At 40.2% G+C, this 23,441-nt stretch overlaps 1 protein-coding gene across 1 annotated transcript in view; it reads left to right on the top strand.

Moving 5' to 3' along the window:
* Window positions 1-23,441, top strand: part of tenm4 (teneurin transmembrane protein 4) — a 377,083-nt gene that overhangs the window by 210,310 nt on the left and 143,332 nt on the right. Inside the window, exons 15-16 of the mRNA XM_065024153.1 lie at window positions 9,080-9,312; window positions 22,978-23,132. Of these exons, the coding sequence (XP_064880225.1) occupies window positions 9,080-9,312; window positions 22,978-23,132 (388 nt within the window). The remainder of the gene's footprint in view (window positions 1-9,079; window positions 9,313-22,977; window positions 23,133-23,441) is intronic.

Genomic DNA, 23,441 nt, shown 5'->3' with positions numbered 1-23,441 from the left:
AGTTATAGTAAAGGTAGTAGTTATATTGAAGGTAGTAGTTATAGTAAAGGTAGTAGTTATAGTAAAGGTAGTAGTTATATTAATGGCATTAGGTAGTAGTTATAGTAAAGGTAGTAGTTATAGTAAAGGTAGTAGTTATATTAAAGGCATTAGGTAGTAGTTATAGTAAAGGTAGTAGTTATATTAAAGGTAGTAGTTATAGTAAAGGTAGTAGTTATAGTAAAGGTAGTAGTTATAGTAAAGGTAGTAGTTATATTAAAGGTAGTAGTTATAGTAAAGGTAGTAGTTATAGTAAAGGTAGTAGTTATATTAAAGGTAGTAGTTATATTAAAGGTAGTAGTTATAGTAAAGGTAGTAGTTATATTAAAGGTAGTAGTTATATTAAAGGTAGTAGTTATATTAAAGGTAGTAGTTATAGTAAAGGTAGTAGTTATAGTAAAGGTAGTAGTTATAGTAAAGGTAGTAGTTCTAGTAAAGGTAGTAGTTATATTTATAGTTATAGTAAAGGTAGTAGTTATAGTAAAGGTAGTAGTTATAGTAAAGGTAGTAGTTATAGTAAAGGTAGTAGTTATAGTAAAGGAGTAGTAGTTATATTAAAGGTAGTAGTTATAGTAAAGGTAGTAGTTATATTAAGGTAGTAGTTATAGTAAAGGTAGTAGTTATCTGTAGTAGTTATAGTAGTTATAGTAAAGGTCTAGTTATCCTAAAGGTAGTAGTTATAGTCCTAGTTCTGTAAAGGTAGTAGTTATATTAAAGGTAGTAGTTATAGTAAAGGTAGTAGTTATGTAAAGGTAGTAGTTATATTGAAGGTAGTGTTATAGTAAAGGTCTAGTTATATTATCTAGTTACCTCCTAGTAGTTATAGTAAAGGTAGTAGTTATATTAAGGTAGTAGTTATGTTAGGTAGTAGTTATAGTAAAGGTAGTAGTTATAGTAAACCTCATCTAGTTCTGTTAGGTAGTAGTTATAGTCCTAGTAGTTGTAGTAAAGGTAGTAGTTATAGTAAAGGTAGTAGTTATAGTAAAGGTAGTAGTTATAGTAAAGGTAGTAGTTATATTAAAGGTAGTAGTTATAGTAAAGGTAGTAGTTATAGTAAAGGTAGTAGTTATATTAAAGGTAGTAGTTATAGTAAAGGTAGTAGTTATAGTAAAGGTAGTAGTTATAGTAAAGGTAGTAGTTATAGTAAAGGTAGTAGTTATAGTAAAGGTAGTAGTTATATTGAAGGTAGTAGTTATATTGAAGGCATTAGGTAGTAGTTATAGTAAAGGTAGTAGTTATAGTAAAGGTAGTAGTTATAGTAAAGGTAGTAGTTATAGTAAAGGTAGTAGTTATAGTAAAGTTATAGTTATATTGAAGGTAGTAGTTATATTGAAGGCATTAGGTAGTAGTTATATGAAGGCAAGGTAGTAGTTATAGTAAAGGTAGTAGTTATATTAAAGGTAGTAGTTATAGAAGGCATTAGGTAGTAGTTATAGTAAAGTAGTTATATTGAAGGCATTAGGTAGTAGTTATATTAAAGGCATTAGGTAGTAGTTATATTGAAGGCATTAGGTAGTAGTTATATTGAAGGTAGTAGTTATATTGAAGGCATTAGGTAGTAGTTATAGTAAAATTAGGTAGTAGTTATAGTAAAGGCATTAGGTAGTAGTTATAGTAAAGGCATTAGGTAGTAGTTATAGTAAAGGCATTAGGTAGTAGTTATAGTAAAGGTAGTAGTTATATTAAAGGTAGTAGTTATAGTAAAGGCATTAGGTAGTAGGTATAGTAAAGGCATTAGGTAGTAGGTATAGTAAAGGCATTAGGTAGTAGGTATAGTAAAGGCATTAGGTAGTAGTTATAGTAAAGGCATTAGGTAGTAGTTATAGTAAAGGCATTAGGTAGTAGTTATAGTAAAGGCATTAGGTAGTAGTTATAGTAAAGGCATTAGGTAGTAGTTATAGTAAAGGCATTAGGTAGTAGTTATAGTAAAGGTAGTAGTTATATTGAAGGTAGTAGTTATATTGAAGGCATTAGGTAGTAGTTATAGTAAAGGCATTAGGTAGTAGTTATAGTAAAGGCATTAGGTAGTAGTTATAGTAAAGGTAGTAGTTATAGTAAAGGTAGTAGTTATAGTAAAGGTAGTAGTTATATTAAAGGTAGTAGTTATAGTAAAGGTAGTAGTTATAGTAAAGGTAGTAGTTATAGTAAAGGTAGTAGTTATAGTAAAGGTAGTAGTTATAGTAAAGGTAGTAGTTATATTGAAGGTAGTAGTTATATTGAAGGCATTAGGTAGTAGTTATAGTAAAGGTAGTAGTTATAGTAAAGGTAGTAGTTATAGTAAAGGTAGTAGTTATAGTAAAGGTAGTAGTTATAGTAAAGGTAGTAGTTATATTGAAGGTAGTAGTTATATTGAAGGCATTAGGTAGTAGTTATATTGAAGGCATTAGGTAGTAGTTATAGTAAAGGTAGTAGTTATATTGAAGGTAGTAGTTATATTGAAGGCATTAGGTAGTAGTTATAGTAAGTAGTTATATTGAAGGCATTAGGTAGTAGTTATAGTAAAGGCATTAGGTAGTAGTTATATTGAAGGCATTAGGTAGTAGTTATATTGAAGGTAGTAGTTATATTGAAGGCATTAGGTAGTAGTTATAGTAAAGGCATTAGGTAGTAGTTATAGTAAAGGCATTAGGTAGTAGTTATAGTAAAGGCATTAGGTAGTAGTTATAGTAAAGGCATTAGGTAGTAGTTATAGTAAAGGTAGTAGTTATATTAAAGGTAGTAGTTATAGTAAAGGCATTAGGTAGTAGGTATAGTAAAGGCATTAGGTAGTAGGTATAGTAAAGGCATTAGGTAGTAGGTATAGTAAAGGCATTAGGTAGTAGGTATAGTAAAGGCATTAGGTAGTAGGTATAGTAAAGGCATTAGGTAGTAGTTATAGTAAAGGCATTAGGTAGTAGTTATAGTAAAGGCATTAGGTAGTAGTTATAGTAAAGGCATTAGGTAGTAGTTATAGTAAAGGCATTAGGTAGTAGTTATAGTAAAGGCATTAGGTAGTAGTTATAGTAAAGGTAGTAGTTATATTGAAGGTAGTAGTTATATTGAAGGCATTAGGTAGTAGTTATAGTAAAGGCATTAGGTAGTAGTTATAGTAAAGGCATTAGGTAGTAGTTATAGTAAAGGTAGTAGTTATAGTAAAGGTAGTAGTTATAGTAAAAGGCATTAGGTAGTAGTTATAGTAAAGGCATTAGGTAGTAGTTATATTAAAGGCATTAGGTAGTAGTTATAGTGAAAAAGGCATTAGGTAGTAGTTATAGTAAAGGCATTAGGTAGTAGTTATAGTAAAGGCATTAGGTAGTAGTTATAGTAAAGGCATTAGGTAGTAGTTATAGTAAAGGTAGTAGTTATAGTAAAGGTAGTAGTTATAGTAAAGGCATTAGGTAGTAGTTATAGTAAAGGCATTAGGTAGTAGTTATATAAAGGTAGTAGTTATATTGAGTAGGCATTAGGTAGTAGTTATAGTAAAGGCATTAGGTAGTAGTTATAGTAAAGGCATTAGGTAGTAGTTATAGTAAAGGCATTAGGTAGTTATATTAAAGGCATTAGGTAGTAGTTATAGTAAAGCATTAGGTAGTAGTTATAGTTGAAGGCATTAGGTAGTAGTTATAGTAAAGGCATTAGGTAGTAGTTATAGTAAAAGCATTAGGTAGTAGTTATAGTAAAGGCATTAGGTAGTAGTTATAGTAAAGGCATTAGGTAGTAGTTATAGTAAAGGGTTAGTAGTTATTAAAGGTAGTAGTTATAGTAAAGGCATTAGGTAGTAGTTATAGTTATAGTTATAAAGGCATTAGGTAGTAGTTATAGTAAAGGCATTAGGTAGTAGTTATATTAAAGGCATTAGGTAGTAGTTATAGTAAAGGCATTAGTAGTAGTAGTTAGTAGTAAAGGCATTAGGTAGTAGTTATAGTAAAGGCATTAGGTAGTAGTTATAGTAAAGGCATTAGGTAGTAGTTATATTGAAGGTAGTAGTTATAGTAAAGGCATTAGGTAGTAGTTATAGTAAAGGCATTTAGGTAGTAGTTATAGTAAAGGCATTAGGTAGTAGTTAAAGGTAGTAGTTATTAGGTAGTAGTTATAGTAAAGGCATTAGGTAGTAGTTATAGTAAGGCATTAGGTAGTAGTTATAGTAAAAAGGTAGTAGTTATATTAAAGGTAGTAGTTATATTAAAGGCATTAGGTAGTAGTTATAGTAAAGGCATTAGGTAGTAGTTATAGTAAAGGCATTAGTAGTTATAGTAAAGGTTATAGTAAAGGCATTAGGTAGTTATAGTAAAGGTAGTAGTTATAGTAAAGGCATTAGGTAGTAGTTATATTAAAGGCAAGGTAGTAGTTATAGTAAAGGCATTAGGTAGTAGTTATATTAAAGGTAGTAGTTATAGTAAAGGCATTAGGTAGTAGTTATAGTAAAGCAAAGGTAGTAGTTATAGTAAAGGTAGTAGTTATAGTAAAGGTAGTAGTTATAGTAAAGGCATTAGGTAGTAGTTATAGTAAAGGCATTAGGTAGTAGTTATAGTAAAGGCATTAGGTAGTAGTTATAGTAAAGGCAGTAGTTATATTAAAGGTAGTAGTTATAGTAAAGGTAGTAGTTATAGTAAAGTAGTTATATTAGGTAGTAGTTATAGTAAAGGTAGTAGTTATAGTAAAGGTAGTAGTTATAGTAAAGGCATTAGGTAGTAGTTATAGTAAAGGCATTAGGTAGTAGTTATAGTAAAGGTAGTAGTTATATTGAATGCATTAGGTAGTAGTTATAGTAAAGGCATTAGGTAGTAGTTATATTAAAGGTAGTAGTTATAGTAAAGGTAGTAGTTATAGTAAAGGTAGTAGTTATAGTAAAGGTAGTAGTTATAGTAAAGGCAGTAGTTATATTAAAGGTAGTAGTTATAGTAAAGGCAGTAGTTATAGTAAAGGCATTAAGTAGTAGTTATATTAAAGGTAGTAGTTATATTAAAGGTAGTAGTTATAGTAAAGGCAGTAGTTATAGTAAAGGCAGTAGTTATAGTAAAGGCATTAGGTAGTAGTTATAGTAAAGGTAGTAGTTATAGTAAAGGTAGTAGTTATAGTAAAGGTAGTAGTTATAGTAAAGGCATTAGGTAGTAGTTATAGTAAAGGTAGTAGTTATAGTAAAGGTAGTAGTTATAGTAAAGGCATTAGGTAGTAGTTATAGTAAAGGTAGTAGTTATAGTAAAGGTAGTAGTTATAGTAAAGGTAGTAGTTATAGTAAAGGTAGTAGTTATAGTAAAGGCATTAGGTAGTAGTTATAGTAAAGGTAGTAGTTATAGTAAAGGCATTAGGTAGTAGTTATAGTAAAAGGTTATATTAGGTAGTAGTTATAGTAAAGGCATTAGGTAGTAGTTATAGTAAAGGCATTAGGTAGTAGGTATAGTAAAGGCATTAGTTAGTAGTTATAGTAAAGGCATTAGGTAGTAGTTATAGTAAAGGTAGTTATTAGGTAGTAGTTATAGTAAAGGTAGTAGTTATAGTAAAGGTAGTAGTTATAGTAAAGGCATTAGGTAGTAGTTATAGTAAAGGTAGTAGTTATAGTAAAGGCATTAGGTAGTAGTTATAGTAAAGGTAGTAGTTATAGTAAAGTAGTTATAGTAAAGGCATTAGGTAGTAGTTATAGTAAAGGCATTAGGTAGTAGTTATAGTAAAGGCATTAGGTAGTAGTTATAGTAAAAGGTAGTAGTTATAGTAAAGGCATTAGGTAGTAGTTATAGTAAAGGTAGTAGTTATAGTAAAGGTAGTAGTTATAGTAAAAAGTAGTTATATTAGGTAGTAGTTATAGTAAAGGCATTAGGTAGTAGTTATAGTAAAGGCATTAGGTAGTAGTTATAGTAAAGGCATTAGGTAGTAGTTATAGTAAAGGCATTAGGTAGTAGTTATAGTAAAGGCATTAGGTAGTAGTTATAGTAAAGGCATTAGGTAGTAGTTATAGTAAAGGCAGTAGTTATATTAAAGGTAGTAGTTATAGTAAAGGTAGTAGTTATAGTAAAGGCATTAGGTAGTAGTTATAGTAAAGGTAGTAGTTATAGTAAAGGTAGTAGTTATAGTAAAGGCATTAGGTAGTAGTTATAGTAAAGGCATTAGGTAGTAGTTATAGTAAAGGTAGTAGTTATATTGAAGGCATTAGGTAGTAGTTATAGTAAAGGCATTAGGTAGTAGTTATATTAAAGGTAGTAGTTATAGTAAAGGTAGTAGTTATAGTAAAGGTAGTAGTTATAGTAAAGGTAGTAGTTATAGTAAAGGCAGTAGTTATATTAAAGGTAGTAGTTATAGTAAAGGCAGTAGTTATAGTAAAGGCATTAGGTAGTAGTTATATTAAAGGTAGTAGTTATATTAAAGGTAGTAGTTATAGTAAAGGCAGTAGTTATAGTAAAGGCAGTAGTTATAGTAAAGGTATTAGGTAGTAGTTATAGTAAAGGTAGTAGTTATAGTAAAGGTAGTAGTTATAGTAAAGGCAGTAGTTATAGTAAAGGCATTAGGTAGTAGTTATAGTAAAGGTAGTAGTTATAGTAAAGGCAGTAGTTATAGTAAAGGCATTAGGTAGTAGTTATAGTAAAGGTAGTAGTTATAGTAAAGGTAGTAGTTATAGTAAAGGTAGTAGTTATAGTAAAGGCATTAGGTAGTAGTTATAGTAAAGGTAGTAGTTATAGTAAAGGCATTAGGTAGTAGTTATAGTAAAGGCATTAGGTAGTAGTTATAGTAAAGGCATTAGGTAGTAGTTATAGTAAAGGCATTAGGTAGTAGGTATAGTAAAGGCATTAGGTAGTAGTTATAGTAAAGGCATTAGGTAGTAGTTATAGTAAAGGCATTAGGTAGTAGTTATAGTAAAGGTAGTAGTTATAGTAAAGGTAGTAGTTATAGTAAAGGCATTAGGTAGTAGTTATAGTAAAAGTAGTAGTTATAGTAAAGGCATTAGGTAGTAGTTATAGTAAAGGTAGTAGTTATAGTAAAGGTAGTAGTTATAGTAAAGGCATTAGGTAGTAATTATAGTAAAGGCATTAGGTAGTAGTTATAGTAAAGGTAGTAGTTATAGTAAAGGCATTAGGTAGTAGTTATAGTAAAGGTAGTAGTTATAGTAAAGGTAGTAGTTATAGTAAAGGCATTAGGTAGTAGTTATAGTAAAGGCATTAGGTAGTAGTTATAGTAAAGGCATTAGGTAGTAGTTATAGTAAAGGCATTAGGTAGTAGTTATAGTAAAGGCATTAGGTAGTAGTTATAGTAAAGGCATTAGGTAGTAGTTATAGTAAAGGTAGTAGTTATAGTAAAGGCATTAGGTAGTAGTTATAGTAAAGGTAGTAGTTATAGTAAAGGCATTAGGTAGTAGTTATAGTAAAGGCATTAGGTAGTAGTTATAGTAAAGGCATTAGGTAGTAGTTATAGTAAAGGTAGTAGTTATAGTAAAGGCATTAGGTAGTAGTTATAGTAAAGGCATTAGGTAGTAGTTATAGTAAAGGTAGTAGTTATAGTAAAGGTAGTAGTTATAGTAAAGGCAGTAGGTAGTAGTTATAGTAAAGGTAGTAGTAGTAAAGGCAGTAGGTAGTAGTTATAGTAAAGGTAGTAGTTATAGTAAAGGTAGTAGTTATAGTAAAGGCAGTAGTTATAGTAAAGGTAGTAGTTATAGTAAAGGCAGTAGTTATAGTAAAGGTAGTAGTTATAGTAAAGGTAGTAGTTATAGTAAAGGCATTAGGTAGTAGTTATAGTAAAGGTAGTAGTTATAGTAAAGGCAGTAGTTATAGTAAATGTAGTAGGTATAGTAAAGGCATTAGGTAGTAGTTATAGTAAAGGTAGTAGTTATAGTAAAGGTAGTAGTTATAGTAAAGGCATTAGGTAGTAGTTATAGTAAAGGTAGTAGTTATAGTAAAGGTAGTAGTTATAGTAAAGGTAGTAGTTATAGTAAAGGTAGTAGTTATAGTAAAGGTAGTAGTTATAGTAAAGGTAGTAGTTATAGTAAAGGTAGTAGTTATAGTAAAGGTAGTAGTTATAGTAAAGGCAGTAGTTATAGTAAAGGTAGTAGTTATAGTAAAGGTAGTAGTTATAGTAAAGGTAGTAGTTATAGTAAAGGTAGTAGTTATAGTAAAGGTAGTAGTTATAGTAAAGGCAGTAGTTATAGTAAAGGTAGTAGTTATAGTAAAGGTAGTAGTTATAGTAAAGGTAGTAGTTATATAAAGGTAGTAAAGGTAGTAGTTATAGTAAAGGTAGTAGTTATATAAAGGTAGTAGTTATAGTAAAGGTAGTAGTTATAGTAAAGGTAGTAGTTATAGTAAGGTAGTAGTTATAGTAAAGTAGTAGTTATAGTAAAGGTATAGTTATAGTAAAGGTAGTAGTTATAGTAAAAAGGTAGTAGTTATAGTAAAGGCATTAGGTAGTAGTTATAGTTATAGTTATAAAGGCATTAGGTAGTAGTTATAGTAAAGGCATTAGGTAGTAGTTATAGTAAAGGCATTGGGTAGTAGTTATAGTAAAGGCATTAGGTAGTAGTTATAGTAAAGGCATTAGGTAGTAGTTATAGTAAAGGTAGTAGTTATAGTAAAGGCATTAGGTAGTAGTTATAGTAAAGGCATTAGGTAGTAGTTATAGTAAAGGCATTAGGTAGTAGTTATAGTAAAGGCATTAGGTAGTAGTTATAGTAAAGGCATTAGGTAGTAGTTATAGTAAAGGCATTAGGTAGTAGTTATAGTAAAGGCATTAGGTAGTAGTTATAGTAAAGGCATTAGGTAGTAGTTATAGTAAAGGCATTAGGTAGTAGTTATAGTAAAGGCATTAGGTAGTAGTTATAGTAAAGGCATTAGGTAGTAGTTATAGTAAAGGCATTAGGTAGTAGTTATAGTAAAGGCATTAGGTAGTAGTTATAGTAAAGGCATTAGGTAGTAGTTATAGTAAAGGCATTAGGTAGTAGTTATAGTAAAGGCATTAGGTAGTAGTTATAGTAAAGGCATTAGGTAGTAGTTATAGTAAAGGCATTAGGTAGTAGTTATAGTAAAGGCATTGTATCCCTCCCAGATTGCCTGATGCTCTTCTCTTTTCTGTCTCCTCTCTCCAGTAACAGCCCGGCCCATAAGTACTACCTGGCCAGTAGTCCTGTGTCTGGGGCTGTTTACCTGTCAGACACCAGCACTAGGAAGGTGTTCAAGGTGAAGTCTCTGAGCGCCATAAAAGATGTAGCCAAGAACCTGGAGCTGGTAGCTGGGACTGGAGACCAGTGTCTGCCCTACGACGAGACACGATGTGGAGATGGGGGCAAGGCTGTGGAGGCCACACTCACCAACCCACGAGGTATGGACATAACATTTCAGGTTGTACCTAACATAACAGGTTCATTTTGGGAGGTGCGTATATTGGAACACGAAAAAAAAGGACTGTTGAAAGATCATATCATGTGGCTGTTTCCCTTACGCTCTGACACTACTAATCTGGTTGGGTAGACTTCCGTGTAAGGTTATTGCTAGTTCAGGGTTACTGACTGGTTAGAGGGGTAGCTGAATGGGAACATGGCTTTAGTGTAAGGTTACTGCTAGTTCAGGGTTACTGACTGGTTAGAGGGGTAGCTGACTGGGAACATAGCTTTAGTGTTCAGGGTTACTGATGGGTTAGAGGGGTAGCTGACTGGGAACATAGCTTTAGTGTAAGGTTACTGCTAGTTCACGGTTACTGACTGGTTAGAGGGGTAGCTGACTGGGAACATGGCTTTAGTGTAAGGTTACTGCTAGTTCAGGGTTACTGATGGGTTAGAGGGGTAGCTGACTGGGAACATGGCTTTAGTATAAGGTTACTGACTGGTTAGAGGGGTAGCTGACTGGGAACATGGCTTTAGTGTAAGGTTACTGATGGGTTAGAGGGGTAGCTGACTGGGAACATACTGTAACTGGAAAAGAGCAGATCAATACACTTCATGTTTGACACATTGGATTATATTGGATAAAATGTTCTCTCTCAGGCCTACAAAACACACAGCCCTCTTTGAACCTTGTAAACTAGTGGAGAACCAGGAAGCGCTGAGGAGTATGGGATTGTGTGTGTGTGTGTGATTGTGTATGTGTGTATTTGTGTGTTTGTGTGTGGTTGTGTGTGTATATTTGTGTGTTTGTGTGTGTGTGTATTTGTGTGTTTGTGTGTGTGTGTTTGTGTGATTGTGTGTGTGTGTATTTGTGTGTGTGTGTTTGTGTGTTCGTTTGTTGTGTGTGTGTGTGTGTGTGTGTGTGTTTGTGTGTGATTGTATATGTGTGTGTGTGTATTTGTGTGTTTGTTTGTGTGTGTATTTGTGTGTTTGTGTGTGTGTGTTTGTGTGTTCGTTTGTGTGTGTGTGTTTGTGTGTGATTGTGTATGTGCGTGTGTGTATTTGTGTGTTTGTTTGTGTGTGTGTTTGTGTGTGTGTGTGTGTTTGTTTGTGTGTGCACTTGTTTGTGTGTGTGTGTGACTGTGTGATTGTGTGTGTGGTGTGTGTGTGTGTGTGTGTGTGTGTGTGTGTGTGTGTGTGATTGTTTATGTGTTTGTTTGTGTGTTTGTGTTTGTGTGTGTATATTTGTGTGTTTGTGTGTGTGTTTTTGTGTGTGTGTTTGTGTGTATTTGTGTGTGTGTGTGTTTGTGTGTGTTTGTAATCCTGAGAGCCCCCTCCCCCCACACACACAGTGATTCATCACATTCACAAATAACCCTGAAACAAGCCTGCTGCCCAGAAAACCTTTAAACAGGGAACAACTGTGAACAGAGTATTAAAATTTACCAGGACCTCCATGTCTGTTTATAGCAGCTAATACAGTCTGACCTATAGCAGCCAATATAGTCTGACCTATAGCAGCCAATACAGTCTGACCTATAGCAGTCTGACCTATAGCAGCCTGACCTATAGCAGTCTGACCTATAGCAGCTAATACAGTCTGACCTATAGCAGCTAATACAGTCTGACCTATAGCAGTCTGACCTATAGCAGTCTGACCTATAGCAGCTAATACAGTCTGACCTATAGCAGTCTGACCTATAGCAGCCAATACAGTCTGACCTATAGCAGTCTGACCTATAGCAGCTAATACAGTCTGACCTATAGCAGCTAATACAGTCTGACCTATAGCAGTCTGACCTATAGCAGTCTGACCTATAGCAGCCAATACAGTCTGACCTATAGCAGTCTGACCTATAGCAGCCAATACAGTCTGACCTATAGCAGCAGTCTGACCTATAGCAGCTAATACAGTCTGACCTATAGCAGCTAATACAGTCTGACCTATAGCAGCCAATACAGTCTGACCTATAGCAGTCTGACCTATAGCAGCCAATACAGTCTGACCTATAGCAGCCAATACAGTCTGACCTATAGCAGCCAATACAGTCTGACCTATAGCAGTCAGTCTGACCTAGCAGCTAATACAGTCTGACCTATAGCAGCCAATACAGTCTGACCTATAGCAGTCTGAATACAGCTAATACAGTCTGACCTATAGCAGCTAATACAGTCTGACCTATAGCAGCTAATACAGTCTGACCTATAGCAGCCAATACAGTCTGACCTATAGCAGTCTGACCTATAGCAGCTAATACAGTCTGACCTATAGCAGTCTGACCTATAGCAGCTAATACAGTCTGACCTATAGCAGTCTGACCTATAGCAGCCAATACAGTCTGACCTATAGCAGCTAATACAGTCTGACCTAATACAGTCTGACCTATAGCAGCTAATACAGTCTGACCTATAGCAGTCTGACCTATAGCAGCCAATACAGTCTGACCTATAGCAGCTAATACAGTCTGACCTATAGCAGCCAATACAGTCTGACCTATAGCAGCCAATACAGTCTGACCTATAGCAGCCAATACAGTCTGACCTATAGCAGCCAATACAGTCTGACCTATAGCAGCCAATACAGTCTGACCTATAGCAGCCAATACAGTCTGACCTATAGCAGCTAATACAGTCTGACCTATAGCAGCCAATACAGTCTGACCTATAGCAGCCAATACAGTCTGACCTATAGCAGCTAATACAGTCTGACCTATAGCAGTCTGACCTATAGCAGCCAATACAGTCTGACCTATAGCAGCCAATACAGTCTGACCTATAGCAGCTAATACAGTCTGACCTATAGCAGTCTGACCTATAGCAGCTAATACAGTCTGACCTATAGCAGCCAATACAGTCTGACCTATAGCAGCTAATACAGTCTGACCTATAGCAGCTAATACAGTCTGACCTATAGCAGCTAATACAGTCTGACCTATAGCAGTCTGACCTATAGCAGCAATACAGTCTGACCTATAGCAGCTAATACAGTCTGACCTATAGCAGCTAATACAGTCTGACCTATAGCAGCCAATACAGTCTGACCTATAGCAGCCAATACAGTCTGACCTATAGCAGCCAATACAGTCTGACCTATAGCAGCCAATACAGTCTGACCTATAGCAGCCAATACAGTCTGACCTATAGCAGCCAATACAGTCTGACCTATAGCAGCCAATACAGTCTGACCTATAGCAGCTAATACAGTCTGACCTATAGCAGCTAATACAGTCTGACCTATAGCAGCTAATACAGTCTGACCTATAGCAGTCTGACCTATAGCAGCTAATACAGTCTGACCTATAGCAGCTAATACAGTCTGACCTATAGCAGCTAATACAGTCTGACCTATAGCAGCTAATACAGTCTGACCTATAGCAGCTAATACAGTCTGACCTATAGCAGCTAATACAGTCTGACCTATAGCAGCCAATACAGTCTGACCTATAGCAGCCAATACAGTCTGACCTATAGCAGTCTGACCTATAGCAGTCTGACCTATAGCAGCCAATACAGTCTGACCTATAGCAGCTAATACAGTCTGACCTATAGCAGCCAATACAGTCTGACCTATAGCAGTCTGACCTATAGCAGTCTGACCTATAGCAGCCAATACAGTCTGACCTATAGCAGTCTGACCTATAGCAGCTAATACAGTCTGACCTATAGCAGCTAATACAGTCTGACCTATAGCAGCCAATACAGTCTGACCTATAGCAGCTAATACAGTCTGACCTATAGCAGCTAATACAGTCTGACCTATAGCAGCTAATACAGTCTGACCTATAGCAGCTAATACAGTCTGACCTATAGCAGCTAATACAGTCTGACCTATAGCAGTCTGACCTATAGCAGTCTGACCTATAGCAGTCTGACCTATAGCAGTCTGACCTATAGCAGTCTGACCTATAGCAGTCTGACCTATAGCAGCTAATACAGTCTGACCTATAGCAGTCTGACCTATAGCAGCTAATACAGTCTGACCTATAGCAGCCAATACAGTCTGACCTATAGCAGCTAATACAGTCTGACCTATAGCAGCCAATACAGTCTGACCTATAGCAGTCTGACCTATAGCAGCCAATACAGTCTGACCTATAGCAGTCTGACCTATAGCAGCTAATACAGTCTGACCTATAGCAGCTAATACAGTCTGACCTATAGCAGCTAATACAGTCTGACCTATAGCAGTCTGACCTATAGCAGCTAATACAGTCTGACCTATAGCAGCCAATACAGTCTGACCTATAGCAGCCAATACAGTCTGACCTATAGCAGTCTGACCTATAGCAGCCAATACAGTCTGACCTATAGCAGCCAATACAGTCTGACCTATAGCAGCCAATACAGTCTGACCTATAGCAGCTAATACAGTCTGACCTATAGCAGTCTGACCTATAGCAGCTAATACAGTCTGACCTATAGCAGCTAATACAGTCTGACCTATAGCAGCCAATACAGTCTGACCTATAGCAGCTAATACAGTCTGACCTATAGCAGTCTGACCTATAGCAGCTAATACAGTCTGACCTATAGCAGTACAGTCTGACCTATAGCAGTCTGACAGTCTGAGCTAATACAGTCTGACCTATAGCAGCTAATACAGTCTGACCTATAGCAGCTAATACAGTCTGACCTATAGCAGCTAATACAGTCTGACCTATAGCAGTCTGACCTATAGCAGCCAATACAGTCTGACCTATAGCAGTCTGACCTATAGCAGCCAATACAGTCTGACCAATAGCAGTCTGACCTATAGCAGCTAATACAGTCTGACCTATAGCAGCCAATACAGTCTGACCTATAGCAGTCTGACCTATAGCAGTCTGACCTATAGCAGTCTGACCTATAGCAGTCTGACCTATAGCAGCCAATACAGTCTGACCTATAGCAGCTAATACAGTCTGACCTATAGCAGCCAATACAGTCTGACCTATAGCAGTCTGACCTATAGCAGCCAATACAGTCTGACCTATAGCAGCTAATACAGCCTGACCTATAGCAGCTAATACAGTCTGACCTATAGCAGCCTGACCTATAGCAGCTAATACAGTCTGACCTATAGCAGCCAATACAGTCTGACCTATAGCAGTCTGACCTATAGCAGCTAATACAGTCTGACCTATAGCAGCTAATACAGTCTGACCTATAGCAGCCTGACCTACAGTCAGACCTATAGCAGCTGACCAATACAGTCTGACCTATAGCAGCCAATACAGTCTGACCTATAGCAGCTAATACAGTCTGACCTATAGCAGCTAATACAGTCTGACCTATAGCAGCTAATACAGTCTGACCTATAGCAGCTAATACAGTCTGACCTATAGCAGCTAATACAGTCTGACCTATAGCAGCTAATACAGTCTGACCTATAGCAGCTAATACAGTCTGACCTATAGCAGCTAATACAGTCTGACCTATAGCAGCTAATACAGTCTGACCTATAGCAGCCAATACAGTCTGACCTATAGCAGCTAATACAGTCTGACCTATAGCAGCTAATACAGTCTGACCTATAGCAGCTAATACAGTCTGACCTATAGCAGCCAATACAGCCTGACCTATAGCAGTCTGACCTATAGCAGTCTGACCTATAGCAGCCAATACAGTCTGACCTATAGCAGTCTGACCTATAGCAGCCAATACAGTCTGACCTATAGCAGCCAATACAGCCTGACCTATAGCAGTCTGACCTATAGCAGCTAATACAGTCTGACCTATAGCAGCCAATACAGTCTGACCTATAGCAGCTAATACAGTCTGACCTATAGCAGCCAATACAGTCTGACCTATAGCAGCCAATACAGTCTGACCTATAGCAGCCAATACAGTCTGACCTATAGCAGCCAATACAGTCTGACCTATAGCAGCTAATACAGTCTGACCTATAGCAGCCTGACCTATAGCAGCTAATACAGTCTGACCTATAGCAGTCTGACCTATAGCAGCCAATACAGTCTGACCTATAGCAGCTAATACAGTCTGACCTATAGCAGTCTGACCTATAGCAGCCAATACAGTCTGACCTATAGCAGTCTGACCTATAGCAGCTAATACAGTCTGACCTATAGCAGTCTGACCTATAGCAGCTAATACAGTCTGACCTATAGCAGTCTGACCTATAGCAGCTAATACAGTCTGACCTATAGCAGCTAATACAGTCTGACCTATAGCAGCTAATACAGTCTGACCTATAGCAGCTAATACAGTCTGACCTATAGCAGTCTGACCTATAGCAGCCAATACAGTCTGACCTATAGCAGCCAATACAGTCTGACCTATAGCAGCCAATACAGTCTGACCTATAGCAGCTAATACAGTCTGACCTATAGCAGTCTGACCTATAGCAGTCTGACCTATAGCAGCTAATACAGTCTGACCTATAGCAGTCTGACCTATAGCAGCCAATACAGTCTGACCTATAGCAGTCTGACCTATAGCAGTCTGACCTATAGCAGCTAATACAGTCTGACCTATAGCAGCCAATACAGTCTGACCTATAGCAGCCAATACAGTCTGACCTATAGCAGCCAATACAGTCTGACCTATAGCAGTCTGACCTATAGCAGCCAATACAGTCTGACCTATAGCAGCCAATACAGTCTGACCTATAGCAGTCTGACCTATAGCAGCCAATACAGTCTGACCTATAGCAGCAATACAGTCTGACCTATAGCAGCCAATACAGTCTGACCTATAGCAGCTAATACAGTCTGACCTATAGCAGCCAATACAGTCTGACCTATAGCAGCTAATACAGTCTGACCTATAGCAGCTAATACAGTCTGACCTATAGCAGCTAATACAGTCTGACCTATAGCAGCTAATACAGTCTGACCTATAGCAGCTGAATACAGCACCAATAGCAGTCTGACCTATAGCAGCCAATACAGTCTGACCTATAGCAGTCTGACCTATAGCAGCCAATACAGTCTGACCTATAGCAGCTAATACAGTCTGACCTATAGCAGCCAATACAGTCTGACCTATAGCAGCTAATACAGTCTGACCTATAGCAGCCTGACCTATAGCAGCTAATACAGTCTGACCAATAGCAGTCTGACCTATAGCAGCTAATACAGTCTGACCTATAGCAGCTAATACAGTCTGACCTATAGCAGCCAATACAGTCTGACCTATAGCAGCCAATACAGTCTGACCTATAGCAGCTAATACAGTCTGACCTATAGCAGTCTGACCTATAGCAGCCAATACAGTCTGACCTATAGCAGCCAATACAGTCTGACCTATAGCAGCCAATACAGTCTGACCTATAGCAGCCAATACAGTCTGACCTATAGCAGCTAATACAGTCTGACCTATAGCAGTCTGACCTATAGCAGCTAATACAGTCTGACCTATAGCAGCCAATACAGTCTGACCTATAGCAGCCAATACAGTCTGACCTATAGCAGCTAATACAGTCTGACCTATAGCAGTCTGACCTATAGCAGCTAATACAGTCTGACCTATAGCAGCCAATACAGTCTGACCTATAGCAGCTAATACAGTCTGACCTATAGCAGCTAATACAGTCTGACCTATAGCAGCCAATACAGTCTGACCTATAGCAGCTAATACAGTCTGACCTATAGCAGATAATACAGTCTGACCTATAGCAGTCTGACCTATAGCAGCCAATACAGTCTGACCTATAGCAGCCAATACAGTCTGACCTATAGCAGCCAATACAGTCTGACCTATAGCAGCTAATACAGTCTGACCTATAGCAGCCAATACAGTCTGACCTATAGCAGCCAATACAGTCTGACCTATAGCAGCCAATACAGTCTGACCTATAGCAGCTAATACAGTCTGACCTATAGCAGCCAATACAGTCTGACCTATAGCAGTCTGACCTATAGCAGCTAATACAGTCTGACCTATAGCAGCCAATACAGTCTGACCTATAGCAGCTAATACAGTCTGACCTATAGCAGCCAATACAGTCTGACCTATAGCAGTCTGACCTATAGCAGCCAATACAGTCTGACCTATAGCAGCCAATACAGTCTGACCTATAGCAGTCTGACCTATAGCAGCTAATACAGTCTGACCTATAGCAGCTAATACAGTCTGACCTATAGCAGTCTGACCTATAGCAGCTAATACAGTCTGACCTATAGCAGCTAATACAGTCTGACCTATAGCAGTCTGACCTATAGCAGTCTGACCTATAGCAGTCTGACCTATAGCAGTCTGACCTATAGCAGCTAATACAGTCTGACCTATAGCAGCTAATACAGTCTGACCTATAGCAGTCTGACCTATAGCAGCCAATACAGTCTGACCTATAGCAGTCTGACCTATAGCAGCCAATACAGTCTGACCTATAGCAGCCAATACAGTCTGACCTATAGCAGTCTGACCTATAGCAGCTAATACAGTCTGACCTATAGCAGCTAATACAGTCTGACCTATAGCAGTCAGTCTGACCTATAGCAGTCTGACCTATAGCAGTCTGACTAATACAGTCTGACCTAGCAGCCAATACAGTCTGACCTATAGCAGCTAATACAGTCTGACCTATAGCAGCCAATACAGTCTGACCTATAGCAGCCAATACAGTCTGACCTATAGCAGCCAATACAGTCTGACCTATAGCAGCCAATAGCAGTCTGACCTATAGCAGCCAATACAGTCTGACCTATAGCAGCCAATACAGTCTGACCTATAGCAGCTAATACAGTCTGACCTATAGCAGCCAATACAGTCTGACCTATAGCAGCTAATACAGTCTGACCTATAGCAGCCAATACAGTCTGACCTATAGCAGCTAATACAGTCTGACCTATAGCAGCCAATACAGTCTGACCTATAGCAGCTAATACAGTCTGACCTATAGCAGCCAATACAGTCTGACCTATAGCAGCTAATACAGTCTGACCTATAGCAGTCTGACCTATAGCAGCTAATACAGTCTGACCTATAGCAGTCTGACCTATAGCAGTCTGACCTATAGCAGCTAATACAGTCTGACCTATAGCAGTCTGACCTATAGCAGTCTGACCTATAGCAGTCTGACCTATAGCAGTCTGACCTATAGCAGCTAATACAGTCTGACCTATAGCAGCCAATACAGTCTGACCTATAGCAGTCTGACCTATAGCAGTCTGACCTATAGCAGTCTGACCTATAGCAGCCAATACAGTCTGACCTATAGCAGCCAATACAGTCTGACCTATAGCAGCTAATACAGTCTGACCTATAGCAGCCAATACAGTCTGACCTATAGCAGTCTGACCTATAGCAGCCAATACAGTCTGACCTATAGCAGCCAATACAGTCTGACCTATAGCAGCCAATACAGTCTGACCTATAGCAGCTAATACAGTCTGACCTATAGCAGCCAATACAGTCTGACCTATAGCAGCCAAGCAGTCTGACCTATAGCAGCTGAATACAGTCTGACCTATAGCAGCCAATACAGTCTGACCTATAGCAGCCAATACAGTCTGACCTATAGCAGCCAATACAGTCTGACCTATAGCAGCCAATACAGTCTGACCTATAGCAGCCAATACAGTCTGACCTATAGCAGCCAATACAGTCTGACCTATAGCAGCCAATACAGTCTGACCTATAGCAGCCAATACAGTCTGACCTATAGCAGCCAATACAGTCTGACCTATAGCAGCCAATACAGTCTGACCTATAGCAGCCAATACAGTCTGACCTATAGCAGCCAATACAGTCTGACCTATAGCAGCTAATACAGTCTGACCTATAGCAGTCTGACCTATAGCAGCTAATACAGTCTGACCTATAGCAGCCAATACAGTCTGACCTATAGCAGTCTGACCTATAGCAGCCAATACAGTCTGACCTATAGCAGCTAATACAGTCTGACCTATAGCAGCTAATACAGTCTGACCTATAGCAGCCAATACAGTCTGACCTATAGCAGCTAATACAGTCTGACCTATAGCAGCCAATACAGTCTGACCTATAGCAGTCTGACCTATAGCAGCCAATACAGTCTGACCTATAGCAGCTAATACAGTCTGACCTATAGCAGCTAATACAGTCTGACCTATAGCAGCCAATACAGTCTGACCTATAGCAGTCTGACCTATAGCAGCCAATACAGTCTGACCTATAGCAGCCTGACCTATAGCAGCTAATACAGTCTGACCTATAGCAGTCTGACCTATAGCAGTCAATACAGTCTGACCTATAGCAGCTAATACAGTCTGACCTATAGCAGTCTGACCTATAGCAGCTAATACAGTCTGACCTATAGCAGTCTGACCTATAGCAGTCTGACCTATAGCAGCTAATACAGTCTGACCTATAGCAGCTAATACAGTCTGACCTATAGCAGTCTGACCTATAGCAGCTAATACAGTCTGACCTATAGCAGTCTGACCTATAGCAGCTAATACAGTCTGACCTATAGCAGTCTGACCTATAGCAGCTAATACAGTCTGACCTATAGCAGCCAATACAGTCTGACCTATAGCAGCTAATACAGTCTGACCTATAGCAGCTAATACAGTCTGACCTATAGCAGCCAATACAGTCTGACCTATAGCAGTCTGACCTATAGCAGCTAATACAGTCTGACCTATAGCAGCTAATACAGTCTGACCTTTAGCAGTCTGACCAAGTATATTGATGTATTGTGTTAGTATATTGATGTATATTGTGTTAGTATATTGATGTATTGTCTTAGTATATTGATGTATTGTGTTAGTATATTGATGTATTGTGTTAGTATATTGATGTATATTGTGTTAGTATATTGATGTATTGTGTTAGTATATTGATGTATTGTGTTAGTATATTGATGTATTGTGTTAGTATATTGATGTATTGTGTTAGTATATTGATGTATTGTGTTAGTATATTGATGTATTGTCTTAGTATATTGATGTATTGTCTTAGTATATTGATGTATTGTGTTAGTATATTGATGTATTGTGTTAGTATATTGATGTATTGTCTTAGTATATTGATGTATTGTGTTAGTATATTGATGTATTGTGTTAGTATATTGATGTATTGTGTTATACTACCGGTCGAGATGCACTTAGAGCTGACGATGCCCCATCCCTCCATCCCTCATACATCCATCCCTCCATACCTCATCCCTCCATCCCTCATCCCTCCATGCCTCCATCCCTCATCCCTCCATACCTCATCCCTCATCCCTCCATCCCTCATCCCTCATCCCTCCTTCCCTCATCTCTCCATCCCTCATCCCTCCATCCCTCATCCCTCCATCCCTCATCCCTCCATGCCTCCATCCCTCATCCCTCCATACCTCATCCCTCCATCCCTCCATCCCTCATCCCTCCATGCCTCCATCCCTCATCCCTCCATCCCTACATACCTCATCCCTCCATCCCTCCATCCCTCATCACTCCATCCCTCATCCCTCCATCCCTCATCCCGTATACCTCCATCCCTCATCCCTCCATTCCTCCATCCCTCATACCTCCATCACTCATACCTCATACCTCCATCCCTCCATACCTCCATCCCTCCATCCCTCAAACCTCATACCTCCATCCCTCATACCTCATACCTCCATCCCTCCATCTCTCCATACCTCCATCCCTCATACCTCAAAACCTCCATCCCTCATACCTCTATCCCTCATCCCTCCATCCCTCAAACCTCATACCTCCATCCCTCATACCTCCATCCCTCCATCCCTCATACCTCCATACCTCCATCTCTCCATACCTCCATCCCTCATACCTCATACCTCCATCCCTCCATACCTCCATACCTCCATACCTCACACTTCATACCTCCATCCCTCATCCCTCCATACCTCCATCCCTCCATCCCTCATCCCTCCATCCCTCATACCTCCATCCCTCATCCCTCCATCCCTCATTCATCCATACCTCCATCCCTCATACCTCCATCCCTCATACCTCCATCCCTTCATACCTCCATCCCTCCCTCCCTCCACCCCTCCATCCCTCCCTCCATCCCTCCATCCCTCCCTCCATATCTACCTCCCTCCATTCCTCCCTCCACCCATCCCTCCATCCCTTATTTTTCCCTCCTTCCCTCCCCCCCTCCTCCCCCCTCCATCCCTCATCCCTCCATGCCTCCATCCCTCATCCCTCCATCCCTCCATACCTCATCCCTCCATACCTCCATCCCGCCATCCCTCATCCCTCATCCCTCCATCCCTCATCCCTCCATCCCTCCATCCCTCATCGCTCCATCCCTCATCCCGTATACCTCCATCCCTCATCCCTCCATTCCTCCATACCTCCATCCCTCATACCTCCATCACTCATACCTCATACCTCCAACCCCACATACCTCCATCCCTCCATCCCTCAAACCTCATACCTCTATCCCTCATACCTCATACCTCCATCCCTCCATCTCTCCATACCTCCATCCCTCATACCTCAAAACCTCCATCCCTCATACCTCTATCCCTCATCCCTCCATCCCTCAAACCTCATACCTCCATCCCTCATACCTCATACCTCCATCCCTCATACCTCCATACCTCCGTCTCTCCATACCTCCATCCCTCATACCTCTATTCCTCATCCCTCCATCCCTCAAACCTCATACCTCCATCCCTCATACCTCATACCTCCATCCCTCCATCCCTCATACCTCCATCCCTCCATCCCTCCATACCTCCATACCTCCATCCCTCATCCCTCCATCCCTCATACCTCCATCCCTCATACCTCCATCCTTCATTCCTCCATACCTCCATCCCTCATACCTCCATCCCTCATACCTCCATCCCTTCATACCTCCATCCCTCCCTCCCTCCACCCCTCCATCCCTCCCTCCATCCCCCCATCCCTCCCTCCATATCTCCATCCCTCCATTCCTCCCTCCACCCCATCCCTCCATCCCCTATCCCCCTCCCCCCCCTCCATCCCTCCATCCCTCATCCCTCCATCCCTCATACCTCCATCCCTCATTCCTCCATACCTCCATCCCTCATACCTCCATCCCTCCATCCCTCCCTCCATATCTCCATCCCTCCATTCCTCCCTCCACCCCATCCCTCCATCCCCTATCCTTCCCCCTCCTCCCTCCCCCCCCCCCCTCCTCCCCCTCCATCCATCCCTCCCCTCCTCCTCCCTCCCTCCATCCCCTCCATCCCTCCCTCCATCCATCCCATTCCTCCCTCCCCCCATCCCTCCATCCCCTTCCCTCCCTCCATCCCCTCCATCCCTCCCTCCATATCTCCATCACTCCATTCCTCCTCCTCCACCCCATCCCTCCATCCCCATCCTTCCCTCCACCCCCCTCCCCCCCATCCTCCCTCCCCTCCCCCTCCCTCCCCCTCCATCCATCCCCTCCCTCCCCCTCCCTCCTTCCCTCCCTCCATCCCTCCATCCCTCCCTCCATATCTCCATCACTCCATTCCTCCCTCCACCCCATCCCTCCATCCCCTATCCTTCCCTCCCCCCCTCCCCCCTCCCTCCTTCCCTCCACCCCCCCTCCCCCTCCCCCCTCCCCCCCTCCCTCCCTCCCTCCCTCCCCCTCCATCCCTCCCTCCCCCTCCCTCCTTCCCTCCACCCCCTCCATCCCCTATCCTTCCCTCCCCCTCCCTCCCCCTCCCTCCCCCCCTCCATCCATCCCTCCCTCCCCCCTCCCTCCTTCCCTCCACCCCCTCCCCCCCTCCCTCCCTCCCCCTCCATCCCCCACCCTCATCTCTCCACCAGGTATCACAGTGGATAAGTACGGAGTGCTGTTCTTTGTGGACGGGACTATGATCAGACGAATTGACCAGAACGGGATCATCTCTACCCTGCTGGGGTTCAACGACCTGACCTCTGCACGACCTCTCAGCTGTGATGCTGTCATGGACATCTCTCAGGTACACACACACACACACACACACACACACAGACAGACAGACAGACAGACAGACAGACAGACAGACAGACAGACAGACAGACAGACAGACAGACAGACAGACAGACAGACAGACAGACAGACAGACAGTGAACACACACAGAGCAGCAGACTGCCACACCAACACGTCCACCTGCACACCCTCCCTCGGTGTGCAGGTGGACATGTTTAACTAGACTTAAAGACTGGAAGTCCCCACTAGAATAGTAAACCAACAAAACATTTACCAATTGGGGACATTTTGTTAGTTTAGGGGGTTTAGGGTTAAGGT

This window comes from Oncorhynchus nerka, linkage group LG11 (genome assembly GCF_034236695.1).
Source record: "Oncorhynchus nerka isolate Pitt River linkage group LG11, Oner_Uvic_2.0, whole genome shotgun sequence".
Taxonomy (NCBI): Eukaryota; Metazoa; Chordata; class Actinopteri; order Salmoniformes; family Salmonidae; genus Oncorhynchus; species Oncorhynchus nerka.
This window is presented reverse-complemented; position numbering and strand designations above follow the sequence as displayed.